Source organism: Solea senegalensis, linkage group LG3 (assembly GCF_019176455.1).
Source record: "Solea senegalensis isolate Sse05_10M linkage group LG3, IFAPA_SoseM_1, whole genome shotgun sequence".
In the NCBI taxonomy this organism is placed as follows: domain Eukaryota; kingdom Metazoa; phylum Chordata; class Actinopteri; order Pleuronectiformes; family Soleidae; genus Solea; species Solea senegalensis.
The window spans coordinates 28641886-28658954 of record NC_058023.1 but is presented as its reverse complement, the minus strand read 5'-3'; the positions used below and the strand labels follow the sequence as shown (position 1 = coordinate 28658954).

The following is a 17069-nucleotide window of genomic DNA, read 5'->3' as shown; positions in this document are numbered from 1 at the left end:
ATGTCCATTTTTATATACAGTCCAGTTTACAGCACAGTGTAAAGGAAAGACACCACTTCAAGGAAAAATGCAAAAGAGATTCTTGAAAACACCAGTGATCACAGGACTTTTTTTTGTTATCATCATTAGTTGACGACACAGTATTCTCCCACGTGGACATGCTTTGGGGTCATATTTTATTGACTAGAAAGCATACCCGCTCTGCTAAAATAAAATAAAAAAAACGACCGTTAGTGAAATTAAACATCCGTACTAGGTTTGTGTAAGGCATTCCTTCACCTGCAGCTTCCTCGTCCCAAACTTCAGCTCATCAGTCTGGTGTTTGCCAGGAAAAAAAAAAAAAAGAAGAAAAAAATAAAGGAGATCTTCAAATTTTCAGCCATTTCCACTGTTTGTGTGTTTTCCTGTCAGAGCTGCGAGTGTCTGCTGCTCAGTCACATGAGTCTTTAAACACAGCTCTAAAAAATGGCTTTGGTCTGTCCTGCAGCTTTTGATTAGAAACGATACATTACAAGAGAGCCGTGACTCCAAAAAAAAAAAACGTCTTTAGATTCATGCAAGACTGTACAGACTTTCGGTGAACTGTCCCGAGCCGAGCCGGACAGGACAAGGACAAGCGGCGGAGGTGCGGTCCCTATCTGCAGGAGGAGCCCAGCATGCTCCCCGTCGACGGCGTGTTTGCCGTGGCACTGTAGTGGGGGAAGTTGTCGTTTGGTTGCGGGCTGGGGAGGATGGAGTTTCCGTTGGTGGGGGAGCAGCTGAGCTGCAGCCTGCGCAGGTACTCGGCGTGGACGGGTTTGTGGCTCTGGAGCACTTTGATGGCCTCGTCCACAGTGAACCACTCCCGCTTACGGCCTGCAGAGGGAGACAGAGGTCCGTGTATCAGAGCATGTAAACCATCAAGAGTCCAACACCAAATTATCCATTTTGTATTTGTACAAATTAACATACAACAGCAAAATAAATGGAATTACAACCCTGACTCTTTCCTCTCATACATGTGCAGCAAAAACAAGCAACAGGGAACAAGGAAATTAAGTTTTATAGCACTTATTTTAAAAGCTGGGTGGAAGACGGAGGATTTTTGGGTCAACAAAAATTTATTTCCCAAACTTTCTCTAGTCTTTTACTTAAGATTCATATGTTTTAATGTAAGTAAGTAAAAAAATAAGTTGTGATTTATTTATGTGACATTTATCTCTTAGAAATGTCTCTTTTAACTATTGTGTTCCAGGAATAGTAGTAAAGATAGAAATAAAAAATATTTATATATTTATATTTAAATAAATTTGTACTGTGAATTTGGTCGTGAAAGTTTTAAAAAGTGGGTCCCCATATAAAAAAGTTTGGAAAGCCACTGCTTTATATTCTAGTTCAGTAACAATCAAGTAAGTAATATTATGGTAATGTGTCTTATTGCTATACTAAGTGTGTGGGAATCCAAATTTCAACTTTGATTTCATGCGTAGCTATTAAATCTGAGATAAAATATTGTACTGACTAAACCATTACCTGGATATTATGTTGGAAATATCAGTACTACCTTGAAATTATCTCCATATGACAACACTGTCAACACGGTGGAAATGGCTCTAAAATACAACAGTTTGACCAAAATATTACCTCCCTCTAACAAAATTATTGCCATATTAGAGCCTAGGAAGAGTAGCTACTGTTAGCAGATGGGAATCTTAATATATAGTAATGTTATTGCCATGTTAAAACTGTACTGTAATGTATAGTGTTGCCATTTTGGTGGCATGTGGCTCTCTGTCACCTATAAAAGGGAAACTGAAATCTGTGAGGCTGCACTTAAATATTTTACTGTACTTTGCCACAAGACACATCATATATTCATAAGTCATGTTCTTTTAATTGGTTTGTCTTATTGAAGAACTCATTTAAGCAAGGTTTGGACCATGTGCACGCATAAATGCAAGGGTATACGTTACAAAATATGACATACAGTATATACGTATATCCATAAGCGTGCAGACATATGCAAAAATAGACCGTGTGCTATTCAAATTTCAAAACAAGAAAACAGCAGATGTGGCAGGATCTGGTTCACACTCACATATTTAGGCTGCGTCGCACATAACAAACTAAAGGCCGGATCCTGCTGCTGCTAATGCTGCTGCTAATGCCGCTGCTGCTGCTGCTGCTGCCCACCAGGCCACTGACGGCTTTAATATGCTGCAGCTCAAAATCTTTGGCCTAGATTTAGATTTAGATTTCACAGCAACCCCACTGCACGTTAGTACCCATGGGAAACACTGGCCGTCGCACGGTGACAAGGAAACTTAGGATATTTACCCAAACAAGTGACACGCACACACGCACACACACACACAGACAAACACACACAATCGTGACCACAAATGCAAAAAGTCAGGTGGACGTGAGGCAAACTGCACCTATGTTGACAGAGTCTTCCCAGGCCTCCAGCGTTTCAGTCACAGTCAACACATACACGTATGTTCGGTGCTTCCGGTCTTGGTTTTGCTTTAAGAGATGAGGAGAGAAGAGAAGAGAAGAGGTGAGTGATGATAACATCTTTAAATTAGATTCACAGTCAATTTTATCAGCTATATCTATACTGTATCTATGGAGTTGATTTTGGGTCTTTAATGTGCAAGCTAACCGAATGGATATGAAAGAGTGAAAAAAAACTATTTGCAAATAAAAATATGATCACTTTGTGACAACTTGCAGCAATTTATTTATTATTATTATTTTTGTTGTGAATATTCCAGTTATTTTTAAGTTTTATTTGTAAAGTTTAAAAGTCTAAAGTTTTGTTGCGCTGTACTTTATTTCTATTTACAACAACCCACATCTGACCAGTGCTTTCCAAAATAAAAGCATTACAGACACTAAATATAATATTATTATTAATAATAGTATTATTAATATTATTAAATATACATTAATATCATAACATATTTTCTAATTTGAATGAATTAATATATTAAAAGAATATAAACATTTCATGTGACAGGTAGAAAATAACAGTTACCAAAGCAAAATAATAACAACTTTTAATTTGATATTTGGAAACACCATTTCCCAAGACTGCATTTTATGAACCAAACCACAAATCGATTCTTCAACAAGATAATCAACAGATTTACCTGATAACGAAAATAATTATCAGTTGGAGTCAACTGTATGAATGTGTGTAAAAAATGAAAGATTACCTCAAATACACCGAGCAGGCGTCCCAGCTTTCCCTTCACACCAGCCTGGAGAAGACGAGAGGAGAAAACATTAAAAACGGGACTTTTTGTTCTGGTTTCACTCCACCAAACAGAACGTAGAAGACACGCCTTTGTCTCTAAAAACAACAAAACAAAAACAACACGTGATTAGAGGGTGAAAACGATAGAAAAGCACTGCTTGAATCCCAGACTTTATTCTGTCCTCTAACAATGGGTATTGTGTCTTAAATTACAATGTTTTGAAGAAGTTTGGCTGTGCACTGACCTCAACTATAAACTCCCGGGCTTTGTTTTGATATCGAAATGTTACAAAGAAAAGGTTCAAAACAAAAGCGTGGAACAAAAACCCGTGACAATATTTCTCTCCTGCATTATCCCTCTCAGCCGCTTCAGTTGGTGGAGTCAGTCAAGTGACAGTCATTATTCTTAAAGTTGTGATGGAAAGTCTTCAAGAGGAGCTTATGCATGTTAAATCGCATTAGTAATCACCATCAATCACTGTTACTGCAGCCAGTGGAAGAGAGCCCCGCCATGAAATCGCCTCTCTTTCATGAGACACGACATTTGTTGTATGTATTCACACGATTCAAATTGCTGTCGGAGACACACGACACCTGTCCTTTCCCCTTCTCAGCATAGTTCACAAGTGTCACTCTGTCCTGACGGAGTGGTCCGGCAGTCCGGGCCGAGCGGAGGAATCCAGTGAGGAGCCAAGTTTAGACCGCTGACGTAGCCGAGAACACAAGGTTCCCCATCGGCCGCAGCTCTGGAATACCAGCGGCCTCCTCACTCACACAGCTACTGACACCGTGGCCCTTCAGAAATCTGGCCCTTTAGCATGAAAGGCTGCTGCCAGCCACGCTAGTCCAGCTCAGGTCAGCACTGCAGGTTCCCTTTACTGCATATGATGCATGGAGACATATTTGAGCTATTTTAAAAAAAGTAAGGACTCCAAAACAATGTTGACTCATGATCCGAGTCTGATTTAGAAATTGCAACGTCACAGTAAAAAAAAACGTGTATTCTATATACTGTATTTTTATAGAGCTGCAACAATTAAATGATTATTAATTGATTACTTAATGACTTAAGTATTTTTTTTTTATAATTCAAACAAGCTCCTTGGTTTTCCAGCTTCTTAAATGTGAATATTTTTGAAGTTTCTTTGCTACATAATAACAAAGCAGTCATTAACACGGATTCTTTTTTTGGTCAAAAAACAAACTAATAAGACTTGCAAGGACAAAATAACAGTTTTTTCTGACATTTTAATCCGATGAATGTCGAAAAATAACCGACATATTGACTGATTATTAAAATAACTAGGGATGTGAATCCATATTGGTCAGTGTCAATATCACTCCAATATTAGTCAAAATCAGACCGATAAAAATGCAAAATTAAACAAAAAAAAAAATAAATCAGCAAAAGCATTTTAGCTGAGTCATGTTTGGGCTGTTTATTTCTTCTTTTTTTGGGAGAACAATATTGGTTACACAGTTGGAGAATGAGGTCTTTGAAATGACTCGCATCATACGTTATAAACGGCCTAAAATCGGACCAATATCGGCAGATAACCCAGACACCATTCATTTATCGTCTTTGTTTTTGTCTATTTTTACTGTGTTAATTAATATCAGTGACGCCACAGCAACTTCAGTCATCTCAGCAGCTCCCAGGTTGCAGGTTTGCTTAGTAACAACGGACATGACAGAGGAGCAACCCCATTGCCTCTGGCTCAACCCATGATTTTTAAAGCTTTTTTAGATGTTGCATATCGACAGTCCTTTGCGGCAGGATTCATGAGGACATTCATGCAGTTTGAACATCTGCAGCAGCTGCAACAGCACTTTAAAAACATCAATTTTACATGCTCTTTTTAGAGCTTTGTTCTATAACAGATGGGTTGTTTTGGACGTTGTTAAGTTCAACTACAGTGAATCACATCCAGGAAAAGAAAGTATGACAATTGTTTGACAGACAAAAGTCCACACATGTATTCACCTCCTCAAAGACTTCTCTCACAGCGGCGCCACACGGCTCCTCCTCGGGCTCCATCCCTCCACCGGGGACAATCCACTGGTCCGGGTGCCGACTGCTGCTCACCAGCAAAACCTGTTTCAGAAAACACAACAATAAGATCATTAAAACCTTCATCCCTCCTCAGTTACCTTGACACAGAGCATTACTTTGACACTGACTGATCTAACATGAGCCATGACCCCGTGACCTTTTGGAGTCAGGTCTCAAAGACAGATGACTTGATGAACGGTGCCACCTTTTTTTTTTTGTTATTGCCTAAGTAGCGCGCCACGTCGTGCTGGGGCAATAATTCAATAACAATATGTAGTGCAATTTAATTTCCTTTAGTGTCAATAATGGGGATGGCACGATACCAAGATTTCAAACTCGAGTATGTGTCAATGTAAGTCATTTAAGACACGTTTGTGCCATTTCAAGCTATTTCAAGGACATAATTCTCTAAGTGTGTAACATATACTCTTCTCCCATTAAGCAGAAATAAACTTACTAAGTTAAATTACTAGTAAAAAGTACTCACGAGTAAAATTACTCACTAAAATGCTGTTTTTGGACTATATGTGATTTTATGTTTTTATCTGTCCCGATATCCAATCCAGTGATTTTTACCAGTACCGGGTATCGGATCATCCCACTAGTTCTGAGACAAGACATCAATGCTTATTGCTTCTTCATATGCGTCATGCGTTTTGATTTAAATGCACAGTATATAATTTTTGCTGCCAATGAGTTGTCGTGTACCATTACTGACAAATACACACAATAATAAAAAACAGTAATTCTTCTCTTCTGTGTTTCATGGCAGGTTTGCCCCCAGCAGAGACAGTAGAGATGATGACGTCATTAAAGGGTTACCAAAATAAAAGAGTCGGTAACCTTGAATATAGAAATATGGAATTTCTTACACAAATAAAGTACTGTGCTAAAGTCTCAGTGCACCACCAGCTTATGTGTGCCAAATTCTGTCGTCATTGGCATTTGGACTGAAATTATGTGACTGAAAGTTGGTCTTACATATTCACAAGGTGTGACTGAGTTAAACTCGTACAACATCAAGCCTGTCCTGAGTAAACTGGGTGTAATAGACCTTTTTCAACGAGACGTAGTAGCACAAACACAGGTTTCAAAAATTGATGAGCCTCCCACTCCAGTATTGAGCGAGCCAGGGCCGTGCTGTTGTTCAAGTATAAGTGTAGGTCACACTAAATACTTGATACTTTATTCTGTGAAAGCTGTGTTCTGGGTGGATTTTATGCTCAACAAAATCTAACATGAGTTTTTTGGAAACGTTCTCTGCAGTTTATTCCAGTCTGGCCGTTCATGAAGCTCAATCAAATCTAGCACCAGTCCCTATACAACAACATCCCCCGCAAACAATGCATGTAAAGCCGAGCGTGAGCTGCTCAAATTCTCCTAGCGCTCCCCTGAGCGTGCGGCAGTGGAGGGTGGTTTGAATAACACTATGGTTGACACTGATACGCACAGATCAGATGTGCCCGTGTCTGCAGATTCTGGCAGGATCCATACGGCCGGCAATCACAACAGAGACGAGCACACCAGCTGTAAACATTATCACATACGCACCCCCACCATCAATCTTCATTAAGAAGGAGCCAGTGACAGAGCACAGCTCATAATAACATCAACACAACAAACGTGAGCAAAAGCAATGGCATAAGATTCAATTACAGTCGACAACAATTTCTCAGTTGTGCAATTAACTGCCTTTTTTCAACTGTACGGTAAAGTTCCATTATATTATTACATAATCACCCGATTAACCAACAGTTAATGACAGCAACTCAGTGCTTTTAGACGTGATGAAGTTCAAACTGAGCATCAGAAGGAGGTAAAAGGCGATGTCAGTGACTTAAAAGCGCTTGTTTTTCCACACACAACCATCTGCGGGGTTTACGGTGACTGGTCAGGAGAGGAGAAACATATCCAGTGGGTGAAAAATGGCCTTGTTGTTGTTGTTGTTGCCAGACAATCATCAGAATGGTTCACACAGTATCTCAAACAACCACTCGTTACAACCCAAAGTGATGTCTCTGAAAAAACACCACACACTGCACCTTGAATCCAATGAGCTACAGCAGTGGGGAGACCACACAGGGGGTCACAAATCTGTTACACCAGACAGGAACAATAAAAGGTTATTATCAGCAACTCAGCAGTGACAGTAGTCTTCGTCGGGGACGCTTGAATGTGTTATATTTTGCTTATGATCCCATCAACACCTCTCACATGTCTGCGTTGGATATATATCTATACCTATCTATCTATATAGATATATAGCTATACTGTATATATGTGTATGTATATGTATATATATATATATATATATATATATATATATATATATATATATACATATACAAGCAGTAAAGAGAGAAATGTGTGATGAGCAGCCTGAGCAGAGCAACAGATTGTGACATTACACCTCTGCGACCCATCCCATCACAGCATCCCGTAATCTGCCAGAGGAACCAGCCTGTCACTTAATCCTAACTTCTACGGCTCTCTTTACGTTCCCTAATGAGATTGCAGCAGTCGGGGACTTCAGAGGGTACTTCTGGGGGCCAAGGGCCAAACCGATTGGACGGCACATGCCCGAGAGCCTTGACGGTGACTCAGCCACCTGTTCATTCCCCAAACAATATACGTTAGGAAGGAGGACGGGAGGCAGACGGGTCGCATGCCTCTCTCGCCAGACATTGCGACTGTCAAGTATGAAGACGTCGATTGACATGAGTAAAAGAAACAACAACGATAAAAGGTGTAAATCCTATACAACAGCTGTATGTCTTTATAGTTAACTGCGAGTTGAAGTGTGATAAAGGACGGCACATTTGCGGAGCGGGAGCGAGAGAGAGAGCACAAGCAGTTCCAGAATGTGACGTCTTGTCGGCAGAGTGCAAACTCTAGGAAATGTGCAAAGTTGAACCTTCTAACCTGTGTGAGCCAGCACTGTGAGGAAGAGGACGGGCTGCAGCGAAGACAAACTGAAGCCGACCTTAGTGGAATTTTTATTATGAGAAGAAGAAGTCCTTCAAGAACAATCCAAGAACAAAGCTATGAAAAATATGAAAAACTTTGATTTTTTTTTTTGGTCATATGCAACAAGGGTTTCATTCAGAACAGCAACAATTAAATGATCAGTCATCGACTGGTAAATTGTATAACTAACTGTTTTGACAGTGCTTTGATTATAAAAACAGCGTCTGCTTCTTCTCTATGACAGGACACTGAATGCAATATTAAACAAGACAAGGGCTGAAACGATTACTATGCCATATACAACTATCAGTTTCAGTGTTTTATATTTATAATTATAGCAGCTTCTTAAATGTGAATATATGCTGGTTTCTTTGCTCCACATCACAAAGAAATCATTCAAACTGAATCATTTTGGTTTGTGACAGAAAAACAAGACATGAGAGATCACATCCAACACTGATCAATATTTTTCAGACTAAACGACTACCCCATTAATCGTTACTTGCAGCCCATCCTGATTTGAAGTTTTGGGAAACATTGACTTAATTTTTTTTTTTACCATTTTCTGGACCAAAAATCTACCTGATTAATGGAGATATCAAACAGCAGCAGCCCCCGTTTATGTTCACCTGCCATTTTACATAAGAGTTATGGTGGCGGGATGGGCTATTTCAGTTGGTATGACATTGTGAAAGATTAATCCATTCATGTGTTTTGGGTGTGTAGGGGATTTCAGAGCGTTAGCACGCTCTTCCTCCACGGTCTCACTGCGTGTGTCTGAGTGCTGCTGGCTGAGCCGCAGCCAACGAGGCTTAAACGCGGATCACCGATGTCGACGTGTCCTGAGCCGACAATGTGGCTTGTATACAAAACAAAAGCCACAGAGCTTCCAGGACAAAGCAGATTTCTGCTCCGCTTGTCCTATTTTTATCTTTTGATTCTGTCCTCGGAATAAAACGCAGGCTGGATTTAATTTTGTATGAATGGACTTAGGAATGTAGAGCGCCGTATCAACATATTACAAGCTGGATATAATTAAAAAGCGGTGCTTCGCAGGTGAATGAACACGGTCATCAGATGTATAAAAAGAAGTAGCAGATGTTTGGTCACTTATGGCTTGTTTCCACAAGCTTGACTTTGCGTTTTCATTAGCGATAATACATGGTACTTTTTTTTAGTACCTGCTCAGGCGAGGTTCCAAGCGAGCTAAGCTGATACCATGCTTGACATGGTATCACAGGAAGAGGCACCAGAAACAAACCGAACAATGCCGAACTGCAGATAAGTTAAAAAGACTTAACAATCCTGAAAATGTCGTTAATCTCCGACATTTAGCAAGGAAATGTCGGAAGAAATTAGATAGAAATTCACTAAGACCTCAGTCCCAGTGATTTTAGATTTTAGTGTGTTTTTTGTTATAGTGGTTCATCTTTCAGCTGTTAGCACAAGCATTAGTCATTAATGTTTTCAGCAAACCTTACTTGGTTTAATATTATTACTCCATTTACTCAATTTATTGTGTTACAGAATTAAAAACCAAACACACGCGGTACCACAAACTTCTATTTCATATTAGTATAGACTCATAAAAACTGAGCACTCGTCCCATCGTTCATCTTATACGCAGTCCATTTAGTCCGTGCTTTAGTCCTGAGACTTTTTACAATTTGCGTCAGCACTCAATAGGTTTTATTTCATCTTACTTTATTTTATTTTATTTGATTAGCACCTCAAAATTGTTTGTGCGCTCTTCAGTTTGAAAAAACGTACAAAATCGAAACAACAGTAACGCTGTCACTGAGCTCCCCCGTGTTTTATTTCAAGGTAATTACAAGTGATTACTTTTATTTTGTTAAATTTGCTCATCTATATGACTGTAGGACAACCACGGGGGCAGTATGCCGGCTTCTTAGTCACTAATGTGTTATAATATATACCCCAGACTTGGTTTGAAAGCCTGATGATGAAAATCCAAAACAAAATAACTCACACCGTCGTGACAGATGGGTCAACGGTCAGGTGACAGCTGAACTCCAAGTAAAAAAAACCCAACCCATGTTTGGAAAGAGGGACTTGAAGGAAGTCCAGAGGGAAAAACTGTAGTGACATTTTGCTGTAACGCACCTTAAAAAAAACAACCTTCCTTGGGGCCTCCATTGTGAGGGGAGTTGGGCAAATTCTGAATTCTGGGGCAACGTACAGTATATCTTCTCTGTGTAATGACAAACACTATGGACAAATGTCAGACACATCCAAAAAGTTCATCTCAAAACAAGGTCAGGCTTCTTGTAGCTGAATTAGAAAACGAAAAGTCAGTGCCTCAGTTGGAGATATCAGACCTGCCCATGGTCTGATATCTCCCTGCCCATTGATCGTGATTCACTACCAGTGGTTGTGACAGCAAGTCCTCTGGCTTGGCCTCACACAGGGGACGGCAGGCAAAAATATTCTGGAGGACATAAACACCTCCTCCTCCCCGAGGAGGAACGCCTGTAGCTGTCAAATAAAGAAGGCTCCAAATGCCAGACCAGGCCGGCTGCCTGGAGCAAAGGGGGGCGGAACCAACAGTAATACAGTAATTAAAACAGGTACCAACAAATGAGTCACGACGATGGAAAGTCAGCGACAAACAAAACAAGAGAGCTCCCGACTTCTTTCATGTCTGATGTTATGTTCAAAAGGACTCATTCACAGTGACCGTCTCCAGTGACTATATTTACAATCTGCAGTCAGGGACCTTCAAAACGGAGCCTCTAAAGTTACCAATATGACCTGCTGCTGCTGCTGTCTTTTCCACCAGACACACTCGTTCTAACTGGGGCTCAAAGTCATTGTATAAAAATGTACTCTGACAAAAGCCTGTGCCAAACACAATCCAGCCCTTACACAAAGACATTGAATGACACCATTTACATCCGGCAGATTCAGAGGAACATTATCATCCGGTTCGACCAGCCCCGTAAATGTAAGCTGCCTGTTCACTCGTCTGTGAGTAGATTATGTTCTACACCAGACCCTGAAAGAAATGTTTGACTTTTTTTTTAGTGACTTTAGTGACTTTAGTCATTAAATGTTCAGCCGCCCTTTACTCACTTTGTCTGTCTGCCAATGGGTTCAATGTAGTTTGTTTTAAAAGATGCCTGCTGCTGCTGGAAACTAAGCTGATTAAAGTGGATAGAATCAATGAAACAAAGAAAATGTGGCGCTGTAAAAGCAAAACCAATGAGGCGATAAGACATAAAAGAGAGAGCCACACAGCTGCAGGGAACGGGGCCTGGTATTTTACTGACCAAGGCAGTACGATTCAATACCAATATCATATCAATATGATGTTGATGTGTAATTGATAAAATATCGAGTGCATTTCTTTCTAACAGATGACAAGAAGCTCCATCTAATATCGACTTGGTGACATATCGTCATCCTTACCCATGCCATGCGATAATTGATAAGCCAGGGCAAAAATCTATATTTTAAATCAGTGTATTAAGGCGCTTTAAGGTAAACAGTCCATGGCAGTTTCACTCAAATCCTGCACTTTTAACTTTTCACGGGCGTTTCATTTCCTTCAGTTAGACAGATATTGCGATGTATCGCTATGTGGTTGTCCTGCAATATATTGAGTATCACAGAATTATAAATAAAATCGTTACAGACACAAGTTCACGTTGGAATGACCTGATTTTATCTTTCACACTCACAAAATAAGAGTTTCTACAACCTATCACCGCACTACTATGGCGTAAAATAATTACAGACGTGCTTGTGGCGTGCACAGGCCCTCCCTCCCTGAACAACTCACATGCTGTTAAACCCATCTGGGTCTTCTCTGTTATCACTGCACTGTCAGGTTCCTACTTTCCCTTGTTAGGAGTTTAATTGCTGTCAGAGTACCTCGCCCTGACAGCTCAACTTTCTCCTTTCCTCTCCAAAACAAAACACTCCAGCGGCACGTTCGGCTCTTATTTCACCGCAGCTGGGTGTGCGGTGTCATGGGACCGATTGTGCATGTGTAAGCATGTGTTTAAGGTGACAACCGATGCCACAAAAAGACAATACCCGATGCTTCTTAATGCAGAAAATTGATATTATCCACACACACACACAAAATCATAATCAGGGCATCACAATTGGCACCTCTTGTGATTATACGAGACTTGTCAGAGCCTGAAACCTTGACGTTGGCGGTCACACCCACACACTGCTGTTGTCACAATATTCTGTCCTTTCTTATAATTACAACTTTTGTGTACACGTTCACCCACAACTTTTTTTTGCACGTCATTCTCTTAAAAAACAAGCGCAGAAATTGTGCTGCAGATGTCATTTCGATCTCTTTTCATGGCTGTACATTTAAAACTCAGACATGATGACATAACACCTGCACACACGGGTGAGCAGACATACTTTTGTGACTAGCTCTGTTGAACAGTACACAAAAACACTGGAGGGCCAGGGGAGGGATTTGTGTGTCTGTCTAATGACCCAGACTGGACTTTTTGCTGTATATTGTGTGACAGTTTGTATACCAAGCTCAAAGAGGAGGCTGCCATAAAAGAGATATGGCCCTGGATTGTTCAAGCATAAACGTTACCTACTGGTAATGCAGAAGCATGACTATTATTAGTCCTACAAGATACGCAGTGACTGGCTAGCTGTATGTAACCAAAATAGTACTCAATATATTTAATGTATCATGAATGTGTGGCTTTCTTCAGCTTTTGTAGAAAATTATTAGTTTTTTTCTAGTATTTCTTTGTTATATGGAACAAAAATTTCATATTTAAGAAGCTGAATAATCAGAAAACTTGTTTTAATGAATTCAGCCCTGGCCTAAACTCAATCACAACTCTGCTCTCACTTAAATCCAGCGTCTAACGCACATGATCCATAAACTACTTCGCCTCAGTTTATTGACATGATATTGTTTCTTACACTCGAGTCTCTCTGGGAAAAGATATTGTGACCTCATTAAAACTGCCCGACTAGATCAAGATTACATTTGTAATATTAGTTTAGTTAAGAGCCACTGATTTATTTATAGACTGTTTGTTAGAGTAGGTTGATTATTTAAATGAATATCATGTGCAAAGAGTTGTCAAATAGGTGACAAGTTGAAGATGTGAAGTATATTAATATGTCGGGAGATAAATGTGGGGTGGAAGGTTAAGGAAATCCCTTTTAAACTGGGTTTACTGTGGTGTATGTCACCAAGATAAGTCACAACAGCAATAAATGTCTATTGCCACATAAACTATATGGGACACGTTAAAGAAATAACCTAGAACATTACACTCAACATATCACAGGCACTCTTTTAGAAGTAATATATAAGATGTGGCCTTTTTCAGCTTTTGTCAGAAGAAAGACTGATTGCAAATGTCTCGTTTTAAATTAAAAATATCATCATTTTGTCATTGTTCCCCCGCTTAATTCAGGTTAGTTGCGGTTATTTAAGTATGTATTAGCTATGAGCTACAGTTTTTCCTTTTTTTTATTTCAATGTTGTGAATTAACATCTTGGGAGAACCACTGTGCATGAGGCCAAAGATTAGGGAAACCCCGTTTGATGTGGGCTTATTGTGAAGGATATATAACCGTGATAAGTCACAGCAGTAATAAAAGTCGTCATTATTTACATGGTGCCTGTCCCTTTAACTCCTCGCGGCTGCACGCTCTCACAGGCCGGCGGGATTCAGCAGCAGCAGCAGCCTTATCATGAATGGTCAGCGCCTTTTCATGGACGTTTACGATGTCGAGGTTATTGAATATGATGAGTCGAGTCGACATTTGACGGATATATTTAAAATGTGACGACGTGAGAGCCGCTATTTAGGGAAACGTGAAACAGCGCGCGCCTCGCCCCCTCTCTGTATCGGCGACAGCAAGCTAGCTACAGACCGGGCGGAAGTACGGCGGCTGTTTTCAAAATAAGAGGCAACAGTGACATCATTTGAAAAACAGCTTAATATACTCATCACTGACTTGATCAGGTTGACATAATGGCACTAAAAACTGCAATGGCAAGTTGTTCTCTCATGTGGTAATACAGCACTTTATGAAATCAACAAAACATAACTAACAATACAGCACAAAAACTAAATTTGAGATGAAAGATAATCTAAAACGTACAGTAGAGCAAAACAAATCCAAACAAAACCACTAAAGGTCTTTAACTGTCTGCCTGTTTGATGACTCAAGAGTTCCTGAGATGGATTTTTGGCTGTTTCTCTAGCTCTATAAATAAATGTAAACATCAATCAATAATTGCTTTTTATAACCAATGTCCATTTAAAGAAATTACTGCGAGTAAGTAATAAGAAGTTTGCATGGCTCCCAAACAGACCACAATCATTCTTTGAGTAGTATTTCCTTTTCAATGTCGATGTTTCCCAAAATTGCTTAATTAAAATGAATATTTCTTGATGAGTTCATGTATTCTGTCTCTCCAATCTGAATTTGTATACGCATACAATTTATTCAAATATTATGTTATTCATATAATCAAAAAAACTAAACTTTGTCAAATGAGAAAGACAGAATAACTTAACTTGATTTAAACATGTAATCGTACATAAATAAGTCACAGTTAGCTGATTAACTAAAGAATAATATTAATAATCTTTAAGTCAGCACTTTAAACTTACCCATCACCACATGATAAAAAACACATAATTATCTAAAGTAGAGGCCTTTTGGGGACAGTGTGGATTATTTGGAACAAAACGAGACCAGCTGTTCAACTCAAGGCCATGCTGGTCAGGTCACAGCAAGTGAGAGGGATTTTATTTTGAAAAGCGCGACTCTAACGCGTACCTTAGTAAGTGACGCTGCCTTGACAACGGTCAAATTTTTCTCCTTTTTTTTCTCTACGTGCTCCTCAAACTAGCCTAAACTGGATAGCCCACGGCGCATCAGCAACTGCACTGTGCACAAACCAAACAGTCGCCTCAAGCCAAACGGAAATAAACAACATAAATGTAGTTACACAAGAGAGAGAATGAGACGCCACAAATCTCAACCAATTATGAATTATTAAAGAATACGGCCGGTTTAATTCATAGCTTAAAGCTCCGTGTGTTTGTCTGGATGACTGGGAGAAGATATAGGGGATGGCTAAAGGCCACGGAGTCTGGACACTCTTGCCAGAGCCGCTCTTACCTCTTCCTCGCGTTCGTTCTTGAAGCACAGACACGCCGCTCGTTTCTTGAAGCCCTCGCCATCATAAGTCCTGGTTTGGTTCGGCTTGAGCTTCATCCTGAAATCCAACCCAAACTCCCTCAACAAGTAGAACCTGCAAAAACGAGACAGGAGGACGAAGAGGAGTAGGAGGAGGAGGAGGAGAAGGAGGGAGTCCAAGGAGTTAACAGCGGAGCCGCCGCATCGCTGCTACTGCTGCTGCTCTCTGCATCTCCGGGATGGTCAGTCATTCGAGGAGGAAAATGGAGGGAGTTAATGGCGGCTCTGCTTCAGAGATGGTCTCCTGGGTCAGAATGTCGTGGATTTATGTTTCCCTCGTGAAACGGCAGCGCGTCCGGAGGCGGCGAGTGCGGGAATCCCGCAGGCTGAGGTCTATATGTAGACTAGAGCCGACACCGCACAGAACCTCCTCCTCCTCCTCTGCGCACATCTGCGCATGGCCGCGGATTCAGCACAATGACTGGAGTTCAGTCAGACAGCCGGATCACTCCTCCGAGGCAGAGCGCCGCTCATTGGCTGGAGCGCCGCGAGGGGGCGGGGCCACAGAGCCGGTCAAAACAATGATCATAAACAAATGCGTAATTGGTGGCGATTTCCAGCAAACTGGTGCAGCGTGAACACATGAACCTGTAGTTGTATGACTATGACATGCAGAATACCGAAGCAGCATAGATAATCATTCATATATAAATAGATTTAGATAAATAAATAGTAGTTCCAAATCAAAACAATGTTTACATTGACAAGGATAACATTTCTGATAAAACTTCTCTTCAGATGAGAAATAGGTTGTTGATTGACCCCCAAAACAAGTCAAATCTCACTATATTATTTCATCAACCAACCAGTTTAGTATAGTTGTTATATTAGTACAGCTGGAATAAATTGTAAAATATGAGAACAAACACAACAGAATAATACATTCAAGACACAATCAAAAAATGCATGTACGCTTAAATAAAATATAAATGTAAGATCTCTTTTTAAAAAAGAAAAAAGTAAAATGAATGAAATTAAACCATCTGTTATCAGAATACTGAACTTTTATTTAAAAAAAACAACAACTTTATAAATCATAAATCAATGCATTTAAAGGCAAATATAAGCAATGTTGTTATCTAACAAAGTACAAATACTTTGTTACTGCACTTAAGTACAACATTCATGTATCTTTGCTATTTGTATTTCTAGCAGCTTTTACTTTTACTCCACTTCATTTCCTTGGTAATGGTCTGTATTTATATATATATGTTATATATATGTATATGTATGTATTATATATTTATAGAGAGAGCTTTTCTAGAGCTTTAATATAAAGTGTTATTTAAGATATTGTTGGTTCTGTGTCGCTGTCCCACCATTGTGGATTACTGGGACATTAAAATAGAACAGAGCTATTGTTGATGGTATTAGCAACATCTGTGTTTTTCCTACTACTCCTACTGTTCCCACTACAACACAAAATGTCTGCTGTGAAAAAAAAAAAGAGGAGAGGAGAGGATTGTTATACACATGTGATCTCCACCCTGATTTATTTTGTCTCACTCAGACAGGAAAATGCTAATTCTGGAATCAAAGCTCTAAATCCCAGAAATTTGTGTGGTAGAA

At 39.8% G+C, this 17069-nt stretch overlaps 1 protein-coding gene across 1 annotated transcript; it reads right to left on the bottom strand.

Annotated features, from left to right (window-relative positions):
• Positions 1-530: 530 nt before the first annotated feature.
• On the bottom strand, positions 531-15922 carry nudt4b (nudix (nucleoside diphosphate linked moiety X)-type motif 4b). Its single transcript, XM_044022243.1, has 5 exons — positions 15423-15922; positions 5226-5336; positions 3201-3245; positions 2418-2505; positions 531-855 (listed from the first exon to the last, which is right to left on the bottom strand). The coding sequence occupies exons 1-5, from the start codon at positions 15516-15518 to the stop codon at positions 635-637; spliced, it is 561 nt and encodes a 186-aa protein (XP_043878178.1). The 5' UTR covers positions 15519-15922; the 3' UTR covers positions 531-634.
• Between the last annotated feature and the right edge of the window lie 1147 nt (positions 15923-17069).